This window comes from Branchiostoma belcheri, unplaced genomic scaffold (assembly GCF_001625305.1).
Source record: "Branchiostoma belcheri isolate BF01 breed outbred unplaced genomic scaffold, Haploidv18h27 scaffold125, whole genome shotgun sequence".
NCBI classification, from domain to species: domain Eukaryota; kingdom Metazoa; phylum Chordata; class Leptocardii; order Amphioxiformes; family Branchiostomatidae; genus Branchiostoma; species Branchiostoma belcheri.
In genome coordinates, this window is record NW_017802658.1 from 125,839 (window position 1) to 147,213 (window position 21,375).

The 21,375-nt window shown below is 39.8% G+C and overlaps 3 protein-coding genes and 1 pseudogene across 3 annotated transcripts; 3 read left to right on the forward strand and 1 right to left on the reverse strand.

Annotated features, from left to right (window-relative positions):
- Nucleotides 1-486: 486 nt before the first annotated feature.
- Nucleotides 487-6,392, reverse strand: LOC109463413 (annotated as a pseudogene).
- Nucleotides 6,393-7,092: 700 nt separating this feature from the next.
- On the forward strand, nt 7,093-10,775 carry LOC109463356. The gene is made up of 9 exons (XM_019760128.1): nt 7,093-7,237; nt 7,373-7,433; nt 7,687-7,935; nt 8,226-8,301; nt 8,617-8,789; nt 9,210-9,467; nt 9,717-9,823; nt 10,356-10,439; nt 10,752-10,775. Exons 1-9 carry the CDS (start codon nt 7,202-7,204, stop codon nt 10,773-10,775), a joined length of 1,068 nt encoding a protein of 355 aa, XP_019615687.1. The 5' UTR covers nt 7,093-7,201.
- Nucleotides 10,776-13,456: 2,681 nt separating this feature from the next.
- Nucleotides 13,457-18,952, forward strand: LOC109463357. Its single transcript, XM_019760130.1, has 11 exons — nt 13,457-13,558; nt 14,979-15,229; nt 15,477-15,596; nt 15,920-16,034; nt 16,240-16,347; nt 17,084-17,158; nt 17,589-17,699; nt 17,898-17,984; nt 18,122-18,181; nt 18,350-18,430; nt 18,872-18,952. The coding sequence occupies exons 1-11, from the start codon at nt 13,511-13,513 to the stop codon at nt 18,950-18,952; spliced, it is 1,137 nt and encodes a 378-aa protein (XP_019615689.1). The 5' UTR covers nt 13,457-13,510.
- LOC109463358 lies at nt 18,652-20,183 on the forward strand. The gene is made up of 3 exons (XM_019760131.1): nt 18,652-19,114; nt 19,458-19,651; nt 20,013-20,183. The coding sequence occupies exons 1-3, from the start codon at nt 18,958-18,960 to the stop codon at nt 20,181-20,183; spliced, it is 522 nt and encodes a 173-aa protein (XP_019615690.1). The 5' UTR covers nt 18,652-18,957.
- Nucleotides 20,184-21,375: the final 1,192 nt, after the last annotated feature.

Sequence of the window (21,375 nt, forward strand, 5' to 3'; positions counted from 1 at the left end):
TATATATATATATATATATATATATATATATATAGTGTGTGTGTGTGTGTGTGTGTGTGTGTGTGTGTGTGTGTGTGTGTGTGATGGTGGAGAAGGAAATTCTCTTAGCTACATATTTCTTGTTTCTCGGTGCCCTGTGTGCATGTCTTCGTACACGCTAATATATATCTAATTGATTAATACCTACATGTGCTAGACGGTGGGTGGTGAATACATCTAGTTTTAATGACATGTGGTCATGTTACAGAATCATTTTAATCATTGAGTATCACTTAAAATCCCAATGTGATCCCACATTGTTCCTATCATTGACTAGTTTATGCTATGTAGCCTCGATCTCTACATTAAAGTCTTACTTTGATAATCATAAAAAAATGAATCTGTGTGGCTGTGTTTTTATTTATTTATTTATTTATTTATCTTGAGGACACATGGCTGGTCCCTTCAGCCGTTGGGGCTGATTTCCAAGGAAGCCCATGGAATAACGTAACATAAAATAATAATAATTAAACGTAATAGAGAAATCATAAATCAAAATATAAGATCAGTCAGAGGTGAGTTGTCAGAGGTCAAACTCCAAATAATACAAACTAAGGAATGGTAGATCATATATAATAAAGTACTTGAACATAATAGTAATAAACCATATATACAAATCAAGCAAATAACAAAAAATACTTAAATCATAATCGGTCAGTGTTCGAAAGGAGTGAAGTGTCAGAAGTTCCGTACTAATCATATATCAGTCTCTCTTTAAATGATTTAAGGGTGGGTGCTTGTTTTGTGTAAGTGTTTAGTGAATTGTAAGTTACTGCCGCTCTATATGCACCACTATAAGTGTGAACCACAGCATTGAGTACAACTACAACCTAAATGTATCACTCTACCCCATGATTTACAATTAATGGTGATTTATTGTAATAGTTATAATATACAAAAACACTAAAATACATATGTACATTGATGTATTCCTGGAAACTTAACTTTAAAGCTACAAAATAGTATACAAGTATTTGACTGTAACAATAAGCTAGAATTACCTTCATACAACGTGTGTACGGTTCAACTTATAAGGTAAAACCCTTCCCAGAGAGTATGATGATATATAAATACATTAAGATATTCAACCAAATCCTGAAATGGTTATCCTGTAATGGTCTTTCCCCATTCTATCAGCAAATTTTGATTCTCGTAACTATGTACATTATCATATATTCATTCTCCACGAACTGCTACAACTGAATCGAATAAACCTAGGCCGATGAAATGTTAGGGTATATTCAAAATAAATGTTGCAGTACTTGAACCAGGCCAATATATATCAATAACCCACAACCACTGGCACTGAAGCTGCCTAGTAAGGATATTACCGTTCCGTTTGTCATTAGGTCAGATGGGGTCAGCCCAGGTTTTCAACATGCACTTGAAGGGATTCGAACCCGGGAACACTTGGCTCGGAGTTGAACACTCTACCGTTACCCCATATAACCCCACGTCAACGATTCAAAGCTGTAGTTGTTAGGTAGCTTTTGGCCCAACCAAAAGGTCTGATGTCTCAACGACAACTTTGATGAAAATTGTGTCGTCCTTAAGATAAGGGCTGCCCTCCACCACAGCCTGACACACGAACAGCGGGCAGCCTGATGCAATGTTCATGTCGCTCGTGGGGCGCTTGAAACTGCTGCTGGTCGGATCAGGCCGGAATGTGTCCGACAGGTGGCGCCTGCCCTGATCCTGATCCAACAGCATCAATGTTACCTTCTGTCTGAAGGGCCAGGGCAGCAAGGTATCGTATTCCCCCCGCATGACTACAAAGAGCAGGGACATGTGAGTACCCTTTCCCATACCATCCCCATTCAGATACACCCTGGCACACATCTTATAACCATTTCTACTGGTGTAGAAGGGCTGGCTGTAGAGAGACAGAGTTCTCCCAGTCACAGCGTCGTGCTTCCTTCTGGTGTAGTCTTTGATCTTCCAGAGCAGGGTACCGTCAAAGCTGGCTGTCTCCAGGATCTGGAAGCGGAGGTCCATCTCAGCCAGTCGGACATCGTGGATGCCGAGTTGCCTGTCGTGGGCTGCTAGCCGGGTTTCCACGTCACCTGCCGCACATGAAATACCAGCGTTGTTTAAGCATGTGATGTTTTTATTGTCATAGTGAATGCTTCACATTTCTATCATCATCACTATTTGGAGTTTAAAAGTCTTTCATATGAAAGACAAAGGGATGCATTTGGATGATTGCATTTTGAGCGTCAATTACTGGCCTTTCTACATGCACCTAAAATTATTTATTCTTCATTTTATTTTCAAACTTCAATGTACTATGTATGTTCTTATTTCTACGTGGTGTCAGCCTTATAGATATAGAAGGGTGATCACTATTCTACTTAAGCTAGGTACCACTTAGGTGGTTTGTGTTGACTCCTCTAACACATCCAGAAAAATTTCTTCTTCCAATACAGCAACGCAACCCTAGCGTGTTCTATATACAATATGTAACTCATATTGGATGATAGTATGGAAACTAATCCTTACCGTTTTTTGTTGACACGTCTGTCTGATGACTTGATTTAGAGGCTGGCGGCTGACAAGGATAGATGATTGTGCGAATGGTGTTTTCGACGACATCGGTGATGATCCAAGGTCCCAGCTCTTCCTTGTTCTCCCATATCAGGTGTCTGCTGTCGTCACAGAACGGAATGGGGCAGGCCACGCCCCCAGGGTAGGTGCATGGATGTTTAACATAATCTAAGGAGGGAGAGTAAGCGAACAGGTACGTTATCATAAACATCTATACATGCGATCATCAAATCAGTCAGTTATGAAATGGGAACACTTTTGGGAAAACGGGATTTTACAACAGGGGATCTCGACATTGTTGTATACACACGCACAAACACACACACACACACACACACACAGACAGACAGACAGATACACACGCACAAACACACACAAACACCACACACAAACACAAACAAACACACACACGCACACTAAATGGTCTCCACTTCGTTGTACATGCACAGGCATACCCACACCCACATACATAGGTGGGGAGACAGAGATTAACAGCACACCTTGAACAAGAAGACCTTTATGTGAGCAGTTGATGGCACGACAGCCCACCGTTTGCCTCACGATGTCGATGAGGCGAGAGCACCGACCACAGTCCCCGCGGCAGCCCTGCTCTCTGTGGCTCAAGAAGTCGATCAGGATCCTTCCAACGGTCCCGTCTTCAGGTACAGGCAATGGAGGACAGCGGCACGGTTGTGGAGTTGCAATCTGAGAAAATCAGTAGAATATTCTCAATCTCAGTATACTTCCTCGAACATCTAGAGTGATAACACAACATGGAATGAAGAACACCTATACAGCACTTTGATTTGGAAGCCATCTTAAGGATGCCGTTGGACAGCTTTTTCCGCACTCTGCTTGGTTTTGCTCTGCGTGCAGATAGGGGAATAGGCTTCAGCTGAAAAGAGGAAATTTACAAATGTTTGTGACAATGCAATGATACCCATTCACTCTCATCCAACCACCTACATGTATTTACTCACACACAATACAGCTAAAATTCTTTCATAGACTATTCCCTGATTTCTTATAGTTCTTTAGATGAGTCACTTCTTACATGACTCAAGGTGGCCAATATGTAAATGCGACATGCCTTTTTGCTCACTGCTCTTATGACTCAAAAGCATCAGAAGATATGGCTGTGACTATGGTACTTGTAGGTATCTTACTTAGATGAGCAACGAGCCAGCTTCTGGTCTACGTAATTCGGTAGGCAGGGGTAGGTATTATGACTTTGACTTGCCATGGTATTTTACAGAGAGTCAATAAGGCAGTTTTTCAAAGTTCAATACAAAAGCCAGGCTGGAAAATGAACACCTTACCTCGTAGTCAGGAAGCCCTCCCACAAGGCACTCTACCATTCTGATGGCGAGGTCTTCTTCATCTGCTGTCAGATTGTCACCTCTGTTGTGTTTGTTGGTCACAAGGCTCGACTGAAATTTCAAAGAAGGGAAAGAAAATGATCAAGTTAATGCAGCTGTATAGGTGAAATTTGTTTCTCAAATTTTGTTTAAGTTAAGAAGTAAGTGTATTCACTTGAAGAAAAAACGTGCAATTTTATAATTGCTGAAATTTTTCAAAACACAAGAACATACAGAAAGAAATTTGACTTTAAGCAATTAAAATTAATCAAACTTACCTCATCTATCTGTCTCACTAATGGTGTCTCTCCCAAGACCAGCACGATAGGCCGACCGGTCTTGTGGTTGAATTCTCGGCAGGACAATGATATGACTGTTTGGCCATCGACTGTTGCACTTTGGAGTAAATGGAATAGAATCTGATTAGTTCACACGGTATTACATTGATAATACACAAGATGCTCACAGTAAAAAATATTGTACTGAACCAAATGAGGTCAATACCGAATACTAACAAACAGCAACCATATCTTATCCGCTGTAACACACAGACTGAGTATAAATATACACACATGTGCACATTATAGTATAAATGTATACATTCTGGGGGGGGGGGCAGCAACCCATACTACGTACAGATAGGCAAAATAATATTTAGACCTTAGAAATAGTATTGTTAATAACTCAGTATGTTAATTTGTCTATACACTTATATATATGCAGGTTCATTTGTATACACTTGTTTGAATGAATAGCAGATGCAGACAGTAGTTCTAGGAGACCTTGCGAAAGTTACTGTACTTTGTTATGTCAATAAAAGAGTTCGTAAGTATACATTTACATTACGTGTTATTGCATCTATATCAAAGGACTTACTATTTTTTCATGTGCCTGATCTGGGATGTGTAGTGTGCTTCGTTGTCAAGAAAAATGTACCACTGCATTCCCTCAACTTCCTGGCGCTCCTTCTCCTCAAGTCTTAAAGCAAACAAATAAACAACCAATGAAACCAACTAACAAAATAAACACAAAGGCCAAAATGCCCTTCATCTTTGTTAATTTGTATAAGTAAGTATTTACCCCCGGTAAATTGTCTTTGATAATATGACAAGTGTAATCCCTTTACACATCTTTAGACTGAATTGTTTTTGCTGCCTCGTTTTCAATTCAAAATGGCGTACCTAGTCCACGTGAAAATGAGTCATAATTTACCAATCATGATTCCACAAGTTTCTTTATGAAACACAAAAAGGTCACAAGCTTTTGCTTTCATATTAATGTTTTGTGGAAATTATATGTTACCAAACCACCACACCTTAAGGTACTTGTCACAATATACTAGACAGGTTTGAGCTATTATAATAATAAATAATTAAACGACAATATTAACAATAATAAGTTTATTGGAAGTTCTTACCTGTCGCCAGAGATAAAGTTGACCTCCTCAGACTGAAGATCTTCCACGCTGTAGCACTGCATGTTGTACAGCTGTATGTAGCTGCGTTCCCATCCTTTTATGATGTTACATGGGACAGTAAATCCCTCAAACCTGTCCTGGGGTTTCTCATGGGACACTCTGGCACCGAGGAAGTGGGTACTGTCGATGATTGAAGTCAGGACAACGTTGTTTTCTGTTGCGCTTGCCATCTGCAAAATTATAAAGTTTTGGGATCAGGATCCGATCCAAATAAAACCTAACAGCTAGGTTGCAAAGGATCGAGGTGACTATGAATGAAAGAACATTCTTCTTTGATATTCAAGAAGTTTATGAATTGCTTCTATATTTGTTTTGTACTCATTCTTGGTTAATTACACTATGTACATACTATAAGCCCGACAATATGTTCACAACATCTAGACGTTTTCACGATGATTTTGGTAAAAGCATGAACAGATGAAATTTGAAGAGAATGATTAAAAAATCTCGAGATATATTCACCTATTTGATTAGAAATTGCAAAAAGCTATTAAAATTCGCATGACCTTTGCATGGCACTAATTGTTGATATTTGTTGTGCCATCATGGCCTGCCAATTTTAAGGTAACGAGGAAACGATTTATAAAATTAATAACTCAACGGAAAAACGCCCAGAGACTCTGTAAATTATGCCAGGCGACGCCACAACCTTTTCATTTTACGTTGCCGAGAAAATAAAATCCGTTAATCGATTGGAACTTGAATTTTTAGAGTAGTTCAGACGGGTTAGCGATCGGAGACTAGACACAAAGACTCAATTAGTTGAATTTATAAAGATGAAACAATCTTCGAAATATGATGACAAAATCGATCTAGCCCTGGAACAAAACTATACGCAAATGTACCTTGTTTTCTGGCTGTAGCTATAGTCCAGTCTAATTGATGTAACTTCAAGAATTTGCCATAGTAAACTCGATTGCTCCCCTGAGAGTCAGCACTGATAGTGAAAACTCGGAGGCGCTCGCCATGTTGGATTTGGCACAGGGACCGTCCAGTAGATCTATTACTTGTACCCAGCTTAAACATATGATGCAACAACGTGTCTCTATTATGCAAGAACATTATGACCATAAAACTCCTAGAAATTGATTTTTTCTGCTATGAAGGAAAGGGAATCGTCAAAATTTGCTACGGTCCTCTCTTTTTTAATCCTGAAAACGTGCCCCTTTAATTTCATTTAAACGAATTCGACCACAGCAAACTCACACCAAGGTAAGTTTTACTTCAAGTCGAACTGAATCTAAAACAGTGCATTTTGAAGGCTTTTATCTTAGTGTTGTAAAATCTGAATATACATTCGAAGTTTCAAGATTTCATTTCAATTTGTGTTCCCTCTGTTAATTCGTGATCGGTCCCTGTTGTAGAGTGAATCACCTGAACCCCGCGTGAGTGATGACCCTTAACACGTTTTTCTTTTGTTTGGTGACAAACAAAGCAAACAGCTAACTACGCAGGTGGAAAGTCCCCGATGACCGCAACACAATGTTAGGAAACTTGTTGTGCAACTTGCCTTTTAATGATTACTATTTTGTTACAGATTTCTACTGAATTGTAACCATGAATTAAGTATTCATTTTTACATCACGTAGAGGGGCGTATAACTTAAGAAAATTACATATCAATAAAAAGCACCTAGCTACCCGGCATTCTTTACGTGATCACCTTGGTACTTCCGGTGTTTCACTTTTCTAAAGTCGATACCTGTTCTTCTTCGTTTGTCTTTACTCTAAAGTACAGAAGATTGTCAAAGTCATGTGATTTGAATTGGAGTAGGGGAATCGAAATGACAGGACGACTAGGGGTTTTCCTGTATTTTATGGTACGTATACGTCGTAGACTATTTCTATATCGTATAATTTTTTATTTAAGCTGAAGTTCCCTATTTCCTGTGTTGTTGGGGTACACATTTTGCCAAGTTTGTACATCATTTCTTGACTTCTCTAACTCTTTCCAGGTCGTCGTTCTAGTTCAAGCATCAGAAACTATGGAACTGGAATGTAATCGCTGTGAACCAGGTATGTATTACGTTCAATAGGCCTTCACATATATGTAGTACTCTTTGTTTACGTATTCGCGAGTCTTCTATTATAAATATCATATATATAATTCATGAAGCAGAGACTTCGTTGTGGTCAATTGCAAGGATAAGTGTCCAGGACTTGATCTTGCCTGGCGAAGTCATCAGAATTTGTCATAGACTCTGCTATATTGAAAAGTATTAGAATTATCCAATCAACATCAAGTGAATCTATTGATATTATTTTTCAGGGCACTTCATGGTGAGTCCTTGTACTGAGGGATGGCCAAATTCTACAGTATGTGAAATTTGTAAGGATGGAACCTTTTCACCTACTGACAACAACGACACGTCATGTATGAATTGCCTTGAACCAAATCACGTCGTTTACTCCGAAGACGACACCCCTGTCGCCTGTCGCTGTGCAAAAGGATTCCACAAGAGACATAGCACTTGTCTACGGAATCCTTTTTGTCGACCAGGAAAGGGGATACACAAGGGTGAGTGATTCTCTTCTAGTTTTCACAAACGTTCCACGCATTGTTTGCAGCTAGACACGCTCTAAGGGTATCGATTTGTGTACAGGATGTTTATCTTACTAGCACTAGCAGTAACTGCTGTCCTTTCATCTTAAATGTACTTGCTTTTATATGCAAGAACGTACATGTACATGTGCTGTGGGCTTTTGTACAAATGTTTTGGGACTTCCACAGTTTTGCCACTTCATATCGTTGGTACTATCAACCTTCTTTAGTCGCAATGTAACAAATGTCTATTTTTCTTTACGTAGGTGGCTGCCAATCCTGTCCTGATGGGCAATTTAGTGACAGATATTCCAACATACAACACTGTCGTCCGTTGACAAAGTAAGTATAGAGTATGTTGACATGGGTATGGATTACCTTACATATGCCCTCACGTGCATGCCAGAACCATCACCATTCAAAGCACTTTTTCCGGACATTGAATCCACTTACAGGACAATAAAAACCTTATGCTGAAAAGAAATTTAAAAAAAAACAAAGTACTGTAACTCCCTGGCCTGTACGTACAGTTTCGGACATCTTATCTTGATGACAAGATGTTTTTACGGTAGTGCTGTTTGCTTGTGACCACCATACTTTCCTCAACAGCATCTGCCGTAGCATCAAATAATGATAATGTTGTGTTATTATCTCCAGTTGTACCGCTCTTGGCATGACCACATCGTTGATGGGAACTTCCAGAAGAGACACGATCTGCATCAATACAAGTGCTGCTACCGGGAGACCTCGGCACCATAGGAAAAATGCAAAGGAGGAGGAAACAGGAAGCGGGAGCCATGGAGCTCAAAATGCCGTTTTAATGAAGTCAGGTAAGATACTTCATTCTACATTTTGGCAGCCTCATATGCTGTAAGCAAGGACTTCTGTATAATTTCCTGGCTGTAAGATAATGCAGCACCTTGGTACCTTCTATTCTACAAACTGAAGGATGAACTTAATAACTATCTAGATAAAGATCTAGATCTTTATTCACAACCGTTATTCAACGAGAGCCAACCTTTCGATGGCAAATTCAAAGAATTGTCACATAAATATTTGCTAAAAACAATAATCTTGATGACATACGAACATCGAAACGTTGGCTCTTGTTGCACAAGTGGTTGTGAACAAAGAACTTTGATATCAATCATTCACAAAAGGATGAATGTTTATCAGTTTATCAATAACTACAAACTCTGTATTTTGGCCGAAACTGTCAATGGCATTTAACTTATTGCATTTTTCCACAGACAGGAGAGTTTTAAAGCAGAGGTGGGAATCATCAACTGCGTATACGTCAACAAAGACAGTTGCTAAAACACCAAAAAACATTGAAGACGCCACACGCAGAACCACAGTCTCTGAATCAGCTATGTACAAAATTGATATGACTGACTACTTAATCATCGGCGTGACTGCCAGTGTTTTTATACTGATAGTGGTTGTGGTCAGTTTTCACATTCGTCTTCAGCACATTGGGATGAAGTCAAAGGAACTCAAAAGAAAAGGTTAGTTATATCTTTGGTATACTAGTGCAACATATTACCTATAGGTTTTATCATGTATTATTATCATATATTACCACAGGTTTCTCTTCGTAGCTCGAATCACCAAGACAAGGGTCCCTTTCACCGTATAATGTGAATATTGTAGGAATATAGGACAAAACAATCCCCATATGCTTCATTTCTTTACATCGGGTGTGTGGCTATCACTTTGTGACATAGACTAGTTACTTTAAATGATTTGTCTTTCAGTAACCTGCGACGCTGTACAAGAAGATGGAAAGACATCATGCCATGACTCGGTGAGAAGCCAACTCTTCGAATGTCCAGAAGTTTCTACAAGTCCAAAAGAGACTGAGGTAAAGAAAAGAAATGTTCAGAAACACATGACTAACCTGAGGAGTGAATCACTTTGTTCACAAGTGCCCTGAATTGCATCAGTTTCTTCAGTGTCTTTAATGTCACAATCCTTTCAGTGGTTTATAGGAATTCATAACAATTGGGGAAAATATGGTATGCAGTGACGCATGGGTGTATTTGGTGATTATGTTTACCTTCGCAGGAAAACATATTGTTTTTGCTCAGTTTATTTCTTCTTTTTCTCCAAACAAATAACTTCAATTACCTGGACCAGACGTCTGTCACTATGGTAACTGGTGTTGTAGCAGACACCCTGTGGTGTTCTGTTACATTTAGTAGCAGGACAGAGTTGGAGGGGCTGCTCACCATGTATCACATATGCATTTTCTTTTAGTAATTTACAATAACCACAGCAATAGTGTGCGAAGGTAAACATTATGCATTTACCTTTCTAGTTTATGATTTGTTTTGCAATATGAATTATATTTGTTAAGCATGTATCTGACAATTTTACAATTATTGTGCTTACAGGCACGCGCAAATGAACCACCACCGTACCATTCACAGGAACTTCAAGTTCAAGCAATGAACCACTGCAGCATAGACAGTTCCGAGGTAAGAGCCAACTCTTTTGTCGTCTTATCTGGAACTATCTTCAATGGGACCACCAACTAATTAATGCCATTGCTCAATATATCTTCATGTAAAAGAGGTGCTTGCAATGCTGACAAATCCAATGGTCTGTAGTGACTGCATGACTGATAATCATTTGGGCTTATAATCAACGTCGATGACAAAATGTCATATTTGAAATCGACTTACTCTTACATATTGAAACAATTCATTCAAATAAGTCAATCAACCACACCCTTGAGGAAGCTCTTACTTGACAGTATTTATGTATACAAAGATTTGTCTGATCCACAGACTCGTGATGAGGGTTACCGGTAGAAAGAAAATGTTATCTAACGAAAAATTCATTCTTTGGTAGGATTGGGATTTTTCACCCGGACATTGCAACGAACACAATCAAACCTACGATGGAGAGGAAACCAGTCCAAAAACCCACATGCCCCTGGGCTGTTCTGCTGTCTCCATGGAGTTTCCAAACACCGCGCTGGCGAACTCACACGAATCTCTAGCCAGCTCGATCGCCTCTTCTGCGTCGTGGGAAACGTCTCCTTCAAGTGTTGCATACAGGAAGAGAATCCAAGAGCGACTAGCACAAGTTGTTACAAATGGTCAGTCCATAGTTTTTTCTCTTTAACCTTCAGAACCATACAATATGGTATTTTACAGTACAGTAAAATAATGAGTACAATTACTTGCAACAGTTGTATGTCATTGTATTCAATTTTTTATCTTATGGAATTTCTTTTGATAAAAAGAAAGGCAAATACGTCAGGACGGTACAATAAAAAAATATGAATTTTTGTATAATTTATTTCATAAACATCATAAAGGGTACAAAAACAGTGAATGGCAACTCTAGCAAATTTACGACAAAGAAGAATACAAAACAATAATACATAACAAAACAGCAAATGGGTGTTCCAAAATTAAATGTGAAATTAAATGATTTTTGTAGGCAGTTTAAACATTTAGTCAGTTTTCGTCTTACTTGATTCTCTGTTTCTTACAGTACTCTCAAGAAGCGCGATGGAGCATCTTGTGGGCGGACTTGGACAGGAGTGGCAAGCTCTAGCTCAACGTCTTGGGCTTACACAGGCCGAAATTGACCACATTTTGAATGAAAATAGAGCCAATTTGGACCAACAAATCTACGAAATGATTCGCAGGTGGCAACAGGGCAGGGCTGGAAAAGCGTCCATCTCTGAATTGTATGGGGCACTGCTGGAATGCAACATGGGAGAATTACACAATAAGCTAGTTTCTTTGGAAGGCAATGCTGCTTAGAATTAGTGTTACTGTTAAGTCAACAATTAACATTACATGTAGGTATACTTTTCCGCTATAATGTAAAGAGTAAAAGTAACTGTTGGCATCTATCATGAAATACATGTATATATAACTATATTATAGGCAGTTGTTTTAAAAAATTGTATTTGCCCTAGATATTACCAATAAACGAGATTTCTTTAACAAGGTACCAATGTGCAGAATTCATTGCACTTCATTCAAAGAACACAGGGTGTGCTACTGTAAACAATCGGGAAGAGGAAACTCGACAGAAATGGAGAGACACCCAGTGCCGATTGTAGCACTATTTAAACTACATTATATCCACTATTCTCACCTTTTATCCAACACAATCGACACAGACCCTGGACCTGATTAATTAAGCACATGCAACCTCCATACGCACTGTATCACACCCCTTATTGTTTGTATCTGTATCCTGTTCCTGTCTTCTTGTGGTGATAGTTTGGATTTGGATTTTAGGGTTTGATGAATTTACAAAACAACCTATTGACAGAAAAATGGGCAGAATTCTATAAATAATCCATTAATTCTCAGCCATCCTCCCATGGCAGGGGCAGCGGCTCCGAATTCCTTCTCCACCCCTTACCCCTGCCGAATAACCTCGCATCCTCTACTCTGCGACCCAAGGAATATTAATATTAATGAGCTTTCCTTATTTGGCATGACCCATTTCTGACTTGGCCGCCGGCGACTCCGCCGCCGCCCGGTGATGAGCCCGTTGGGGAGGCCGTGCGGGGTAAAGTCACCGAGCCGCCCCCTCTTTTCTCCGCGCCGGCACCTTCCCCGTGCTCGGCGGGATCCGCGCGCACCCTCCAGCACACGCTAGCGCCCCGCCGACGCCCGCAGCGGCCTGCATCGCAAAATTCTCTTCCCAAGACGACGCCATGTTTGTTTTTATTTGTCACTGAACAGCCGATGTAAGAGTCGACATGATTGGTTCCGATAGCTAGCGTAGCTCATAAATATTTAATGTAGAGTGCGTTGAAGATTTTCTCTGTGATACGTGATTGGCTGAGAGCGTGTCCCTGGAATCGGGTCGCAGAGTAGAAGATGCGAGGTTATTCGGCAGGGGTAAGGGGTGGAGAAGGAATTCGGAGCCGCTGCCCCTGCCATGGGAGGATGTTCTCAGCGTACTAGTGATATCACCACGGTGGAAACGCGGGAGGGGTGGGTGGGCGTTCGCAAACAAACCTCGCAGTGTAGCAAGGTGAGTCAGTGTGGTCTTTATTCAGGACATATGGGATAATCAAGGTTCACGACTTCCCCTGAAGTTTTTTATCGAGCAGTTCAAAATATCCATTGTCATAACTGCGTATATTGCGTTGCTTTGAAAATTGACCAATTCAAGAATCGATCATAATGGTCTCTTGTACGCCCCATGCGGCCTGGCTCCAATTGCATTCTTGGTATTGTTGTTGTTTTTCTTGGTCACTTCCTCATTGACTTCAGGTGTGTCAAAGGGCACAAGTATAAAGTTCACATAGTACATTGTACAAGCGAATATTTCTAAAATATAATGAAACACGTTTAACACACGATTAAACTATTACTTAACTTCAATACTGAATTGACGAATTTAACAATGTTTTAATTTCTTACTGAGTATTTTTTTAATGTCGTCATTGTCGAATTTCCTACTGCGTAGTTGCAACAAAAACTCGCCATTTATCGCGAGATTTGACAACACCCATTAATGTACTTGTGCCTTATTCGATGGCTCTTGGCGGGAATGCTGCTGCTAGATGGCCGCAAAAGTAGTCCAAACTACTCGTTGGGGCACCGACAACGACGTATGTGAAACCTTATTACTCCGTTAACACATTTGTAGTCACATTCAGCTTCAAACAACGAGCATAAGGCAGATTCTAGTAACAAACTTGAACTGGGTTTGGGCTTTACTTAAAAGAACTCGATGGTCTTAATGGCGCCGTGGCCAAACAGAAAAGAGACAAAGAGACGATGGTGGGATCTGGTGTGTTGCTTCCGTTGGAATGTCGTTGCTCTTCCCTTTCTGGCCAAACCACCTGTGATGTTCTGTAGGTCGTAATTTCAGGGATAATGACACCTGCTTCTAGGCTTGGTACCCACTCTGTAATATACGTAGAGAATTAACCAGCAACGTTAACATGTGTATGGTGCTTGGTGTGTACTTGCATCTTGCTTTAACGAAATAGCTTGATACCTTAGAAGGGCGATACTGCAGTTTATGGTATAATTCCGCATGGCAAGTCTGTATAACCTAGGAGGTTTAACCTCCTTGGGATGGCACAATAGACTGCTATTTAAATGCATTTGTGTCAACAATGAAAGTTGAATACCAGCGCCATTTTGTTTGAAATCATCTTCGAGTTCCTAAATTCTTTCAACTGGCAACAAGCTTTCAACAACTGTGTTTCCGTACAACTACAGTGTTTAACGTGTTACTTTTCACGACTAGGTTTAACCTGTCCTAAACTGAAAGGTCTTTCTGCCAAAGGTCACTGAATCATGGCCGTGTTTTTGCCCTTCATTTATGTAGTCGTTGATTACAACAACCAGGTTTCATGTAAGTTGATCATGACAGGCCATATCACAGCTAAATACAACCTATGATATATTTAGTAGGCGTGACAACGATTTGATTATTAAGTTAAGCAATTGTAGGAAGTTAAAATGGACCCCTAGTCCACTAGGCAAACACGCTCAAGTTACCTATTCATTATGAAAGAACCTATTCATCATGGAAGAACTGTTTGTTATCGTCTTTTGATTGACATGTCAAAGGTCGTTCACGTTCGGGCCTGCAGTATGTTTATTGCATTGTAAGACTAGACTGGTTGCTTCTTTGCGTCTAGTATTAAGTATTGACACAATTCAAAACAGTTTTATCTGGAGGAATGATTATGTATCAGGTATATAGCACGACTGTTCCCAGGCCATGACGTTTTCTGCTCCTCTCCTATTAGTTTTCCCAGTGACAGAAACTACATGGCATGCAGTAGAATTGCATTGACGATTGCAAATGAAGAAGCAGGGCGAATTAAGTTGTTTCAAATATCCTATTCCTTTTCAAATAAACTAAACGAAGTTTTTGACTTGCCTTAACACATTGACCAACTGTGAACCGGTCTACTTTGTTATCTTAGCAATACAAACACATTGTTGGTTCACCATGATATTAACCACATATGAACACAAAACATCATGAAAGCTCTACCATGTTTACCACAGATGGAGTCACCACATGCCAGTGGAAACGTTGGGGACTTGGCGGTTGCCGTGTTGGAAGGTTCTCAATCTCTTGTCGCCTTGAAAGTCCCCATCACCTCAACTAAACCCTCAAAACCCTGGGAAAAGTCCTTCTCATCCAAGATAAGACTAAAAGGCTGGGAAAAGGATGGGTACGTGCGTCTTTTCGACCTCCAGCTCCAGAATCTGGATCCCTCGACGTCACAGGATTTTGGAATTACAACTATAGACAGGTAAGAATGAATTCCAGACATGGCGACATGTTATTTTTCCCCGTACGTAATAAGTAGCTCTGTATTAAAAGGAGGGAATAAGGAAACTAAAAAATAACGTCATTTATAATTTATCCATATGCACATTTATCAAACATTATTCCCCGATATGGAGAGTATATGGACAGGTTTGCAACTGTACTACTGGACTGCACTTTTCAATGTTTGCATGTCTATATTTGCCATAAATGTGCATACCATCCTTCAGTATCCCTGTCGATATGGGGAGGGAAGCCATGAAGATTGACATGGAGGACAAGATGAGGTTGATGTTTCTGGAGGAAGAAGGAGTTCGCACGAGATCCAGGATTCGCCAGCTTCAGAAGTAGTATGTATCAAGCTTGAAATACTTTAAATTTACCGTCTGTTGTATATAGCTTTCATGATTGGCACCAAAGATGGATTTAGGGTGACCATCAATATACTACAAAGAAAAATCATACTATAGTATTTTCTGGGTGATTGTCCGATGATGCAAATGAATTTCACACTTTTCCTTATATGTGGATTACTATCCTAGATGAATGTAAATGTGGAAAAAAAATTTTTTGTCAGAGAAGCAGGAAGTAGTAGAAAATTACATTTAGTGAGTTTAAAAAAGTAGAAAGAATGAGATATATTTCTTAGGATGGTGTATTTTACAACATTCAGTGACACTTTGGATGGGGAAACGGTGAAAATTCTCAGCTGTCCCAGCTTCAATCAAGAGAAGATAATCGTCGTGTTTGAAGGGGACAACGAACACGTGCCAAAGGTTATCTCCAAGGTAAATATGACAATACTGTAGCCTGCACAAAAAAGCGAATGAGCTCTTTGTTCTTTTGATGCAATCTTGAAAGGTATAGAATTTTAAATTGAACACTGTTCTGAGGATAATAATGTATGAGCTGATGGCGGTTGCCAAATAAAAAAACATGAATTAACATGGACTATTTGTGACGTACGAGGAATCATTTTTTGTGTTATTCTAGGACCGTCTGAATCTACAGAAGAAAGGAACAAAGATACAGAGTGATGAAGAGATAGATGTAATGATCGAAGTCGTAGGGAGAATACTGCAAGGTCTCCCCTCCTCAGACGTGAGTACACAGTTTCTATGTCTATTATTGATGAAAAAAGTTCTAAATATCTTTGTAGAATTTCACTGTATTTTTACCTTCGCCTAAGCTGTGTTTCTGGTAGCTTGGTGTAATTTGTTTGTTTGTTTTTTTTACTAAACAACATGAATCAAGAAGCTAGTTATAGATTGTTATGATATTTAAGTAAAGGAAATGTTTATTTTGGTAACAAAGGACGCACTCTAATATGGGCTTCTTATTGGCTTTTTATCACGCTGCTATAGGACTGCCTGTTTTAGAATGTTATGTTCTTAATTAACATTCTGTGGTCATGATTTTTAGTGCTTCAGGCTCAGAGATAGATGGTGTTGCTCTTGGATCCCTTGTGACTATCCTTCGAACAACTGGCGTACTTTTGTCGGAAACTTCAAAGCATGATGAGAAGAGATGAATAGATATTCATTATAATTGCGGGTTTACAAGTAACTTGGATGCTTACAAACTTAAATAAATATCAATGGATATAACGGCTTTACGTTCATAATCATTGAGGAATATTTTTATGTTAAAAAGTATCCATACTTTCTTATAAATACAACTTAAAGACATAGTCATGTAGGTGCTTATGTTTGTAGTAGATGACATTTCTCACAACTGCCAAACATTTCTCTCTTCTCTTTAGACTCTAGAGTATAGCAATGATCAATAACTTTTATTACTATCCTATTTCACTTGCTGACGCCTTTGTAATTTACAGTTGCAACCCCTTCTCGTTTCACCTTCGTTCAAGAGGTACATCAAAGACAAACTCTTCAACCATGCTGATAGCAACGTAAGTCCAGAAATCCTGAAATTGACATCCACATTATTACATTGATAGTTGATATTCTACAGTATAGTATGTTTAAGGAACTATGTTTTTGGCAATGGTATATCTGAGAAAGTCTACTTGAATCGAGTGGAAAATGTACAATGTTGTCAAACAGACAAAGCGAGTTTTTATTTCCCAATAGTGTGTTTTGGTTGTGTCTCTGTCTGTCTGTTTTATATTGTGTACCATATACATTTGTCTTTATAACTCTAAAAACCATGGGTGGGTTGTGAAAATACTTCTGTATCGGTATAGCCGGTGTAACCGCCCTTCGGCGTAACACACCAGCTTACTTTGTACATGAAAAGGTCTTGATATACTTTGAAGTTTACTAATTATATAAGACGATTGTTTATTTTTTTTATTTGTTTGTTTGTTTGTTTCTTTTCAGGATAGCATGTCTCCCTACAGCTCGCTCAGTCCCGTTGCAGAGGAAGAACCTGGTGATCTTCCCTTCTACATGCTTGATGGAGAGACTCTATGTGCCAATCATGATGACGTGGTAAAGTCTTTCATGTTCTTTTTGTTGGGAAATAAGAGAAAGACGGTGTTACGCCGAAGGGCGGTTATACCGGCTATACCGACACAGATACGGATGCAGAACATAAGACTATCTAATTTCCATACAGAAGATTCAAACTTGGGGAGAATGCTGTCTTGAACACGTCTGAATTGAAAATGTATTTTGTAATATCTGTAGGAACTGGAGGATCTTTATGTGCCAAAGATTGCCAAGGAGACAACGACTGGGCAGGAAGCGCCATCAACACTGTCTCTTAAATACCTGGTAGGTTTTTGACAATGATTTTTTTTCGGTTTTCATTCATGTGAAATTTTCCCTTGAACGTAAAATTGAAATAGACGCTTATACGCATCTAATAGTGGTTTCGGTCTTAACCATTCTTTTGTTTTATAATATTTCAGCAAAAGTCGCCTGATACTTCCCGTTCTTCTCGAGTGTTGGAGAATCAAAGTGCTGATGAGGTAAGGAGGGTATATACTAATACTAGTAACTGTTTCTGTCACCGTGCCTAGTGTGCGTCGATTGTATTACATCATATCCTGGATTGGAGATTGCACACTGCATTCTATGTCGTCTACGTTAGGCACTGTACAAGTCAGGAATGGAAAAAGTCCCTTTTTATGTTCTAGCTACCCAGGAATAGCGGACAGGAAAGCCATGAGGGACAATTTGCGACATCATCAACCACCTTTGCCGCATCTCCAATTCCGGTAAGCAAATTCTAGCCGGATCATGTCACTGTTTTACTGTTGTATACTGTTTACACTTATACGTACTATAGACATGTATCTAGCAAGTTATCTGTCCCACTTTAATGATAACATGGCTATACAGTAGTCCTACACGGTATGCCAAAATAGTTCTGCGATCTCATGACATTATTTTTATATAGACGATCACATCTCAAGATACAAGGCTTAAAGACATACACATTCAGCGAAAAGTCATGAGCATAGCATGTTCAGAACAGAATATACAAAAGTGCTGTTGCAGTACCAAAGAGGGCCCCTATCGGCCCAAATCTAATTATTTTCACATGATGTGGGGCCACCTTATCCACACAGCGTATATCATTACATTCCATTCATACCTGAAAGAGTTATGCTATCCACAAACAAACGGACAAACACTATTGGAAACATAACCTCCAGGGTGGAGGTAATGACTTTAATGGTGATTTCTGCAGGTGTGGCGATGTCCCGTCTTCCCCTGGTGTGATCCGGACTGCATAGCTGAGATGCTGCCTGTGTTCCTTCGCCGTCTCGACAGCCAGACTTTTGCCACAGACGCAGACAAAGGCGCATCGCTCTACTGGAAGATGATGTGCCTGTTGTTGCACGCCTTCAGGGACTGTCAGGAGGCTGACTGTCCAGTAGACAAGGCCCTGGCCCAAGGTTTGTTGCCGTTGATACTAGTACTTCTATGTAGTTGAATATCTAAAATGGTAGTGAATCTTTTAAAGGTTAAAAGTTCGTAACGCTGTTTCTGACTTGTTGTGGATGACATCTACGCATTAGATTAACGTCTTCTCTTTTCACCAAATTCGATATTAATATTCTGATGTAGTAGCCCTTTATAATATGACAATTTACATGAAAAATACAGGTGACCTCTACATTGTTCAATTGATGAATTTATCCCCTTTGCGAAATTTTAACACTAGTTTTCCTTTATTAATATTGGTGCTATGTACACATTGTTTATTCAATCTATTGCATTATCTCCTTGCTAACGCAGGATTTGCCAGCATTCCACCTGAGGAACGTGAGCGCATGGTCTGGCTCCCCCCACCTGGACGTGAGGACGCCCGCCGCCTGGTAACAGCAGCAGACATCGGAGACCCCAGCCCAGTCCTGATAGCGGCAGTACGTGACGGAATCTGGTACCGCCTGGTGGAACACACTGCCTTCCGGGCGCTTGATCTATCAGAGGTGAGTGTAGGACGTTCTTGAGTATCTGGACAATTTAGTACCTCCGTGCAAATGCCATGTGCAAGCTGAAGGAAGACTGACATATTTTCATATACGGAATTCGACAATAAGACAATAGTGGGCGCATACAGATCATTTGAAACCAGGTAGACATTTCCCAAACACTTACTCAAAAATCAAGACCAAATTTATTAGCATGCCCACGACATGAGATACAAATGTATTACGAGACCATGCACCTACTGCAGTACCTTACAAAACCGCTAGATCAGCAACCCCTTTATATGGTGCACCTAACACATAACGTTCTTGACTACATCCCACATCAATGACATGGGGACTTTTTCTCTTTGACTTTCAGCTTCTGGCGAAGGAAGAGGACATAGACGTCGACACTACGCTGACGACTCTCCTCCACACGACTCTGTTTGATTACTATGATATTGTTCAGGCCGTCAGATTCTCAGGGAACTCGTCTCTTACGTGTGTGTTACGTCAGCTTAGGATGGTCAAGGGGTGTGTCTTATGGTAGCTTAGGTAGGATGCAATCTCCAAGCTGATCCCTTTCGGTGGCAAGACAGTATCCATTGGCCAGAGGAGTTTGCACGGCAACCTTAAGTGGCTAATGGGCACTCCTCTGACCAATGGATACTACCTTGCCATCGTATGATCTGCTTGGAGATTAGGGAGGATGGTCCATGAGTAAACTATATTTCGTTTGACATGTGCCCTGATGTAAAGTTCAAGCAGATGTTTGGAGGCAATACCGAGGTAGCCGATTTTGACATCAGTGTCAAGTTGACTGTTCACAATAGCTCACTTGTACTGACCTATGTATCTGTATCTGTATAGCCGGTATAACCGCCTTTCGGCGTAACACACCAGCTTTATGTATGATGTACTTAGGTGCTGACCTGCATTACGTACTTAAGAGTACTGATTTATGTATGAAGTACTTATACGGTACTGAGTTATGTATGATGTACTTAAAGTACTGGGCTATGTGTGATGTATTCTTTGTATATAATGTTTTATAGTTGTGAATATTGTACATGGACTTTCTATTTATATTCATTGAACTCATGGGAGACAAGTGGAGGAAGGTACTTGTGTATCAAAGCTGTATAAGCCGCAAGCTGGTGCATTTGTTGACTAGAGGCCAAATACAACACAAAGAAAGTTTTGCAGGCATCTGAAATGAAGCCTTTGGATACAATGATTAGCTGTCTCAATAAATCTTTGCTGTCATTGCGGAATCTGTGTGTATTTCAATTCTCACTTTTAAAGTTGTTTTATGTCAGCGTTGGGGAATCAAATCCAGCTGCAGTTCAGCCTCTATAGCTACGTAGAATTATCATCGTGAATTTACAACAGCCATAGCTTTGTTGTTTTATGGAGCTTATAATAGTAAAATGGCAATAACTAAGATAACTCAACCTATTCTAAATTATATTTTATGCATGTGCGTTTGTTTTCAGAAAATGAAATTGTAGACGGGGAATCTTCAAGGCTAGCTGCGCCTTATGTTACTGCAGCATGCGCAGAACGTCCGGTTTTGATATCTTGTAATCTGGACACGCTGGGGTCACGAGTTTTGCATGGTAGATAGCTCTGCAACAAATCTCTTCCCTTCGAGCTTCTTTAGTATTTATTTGCATTAATTGTCTAAGCTGGTATATATATGTGGATATTAATATTTCCAGGTTATTTAATCCCCATTGCTT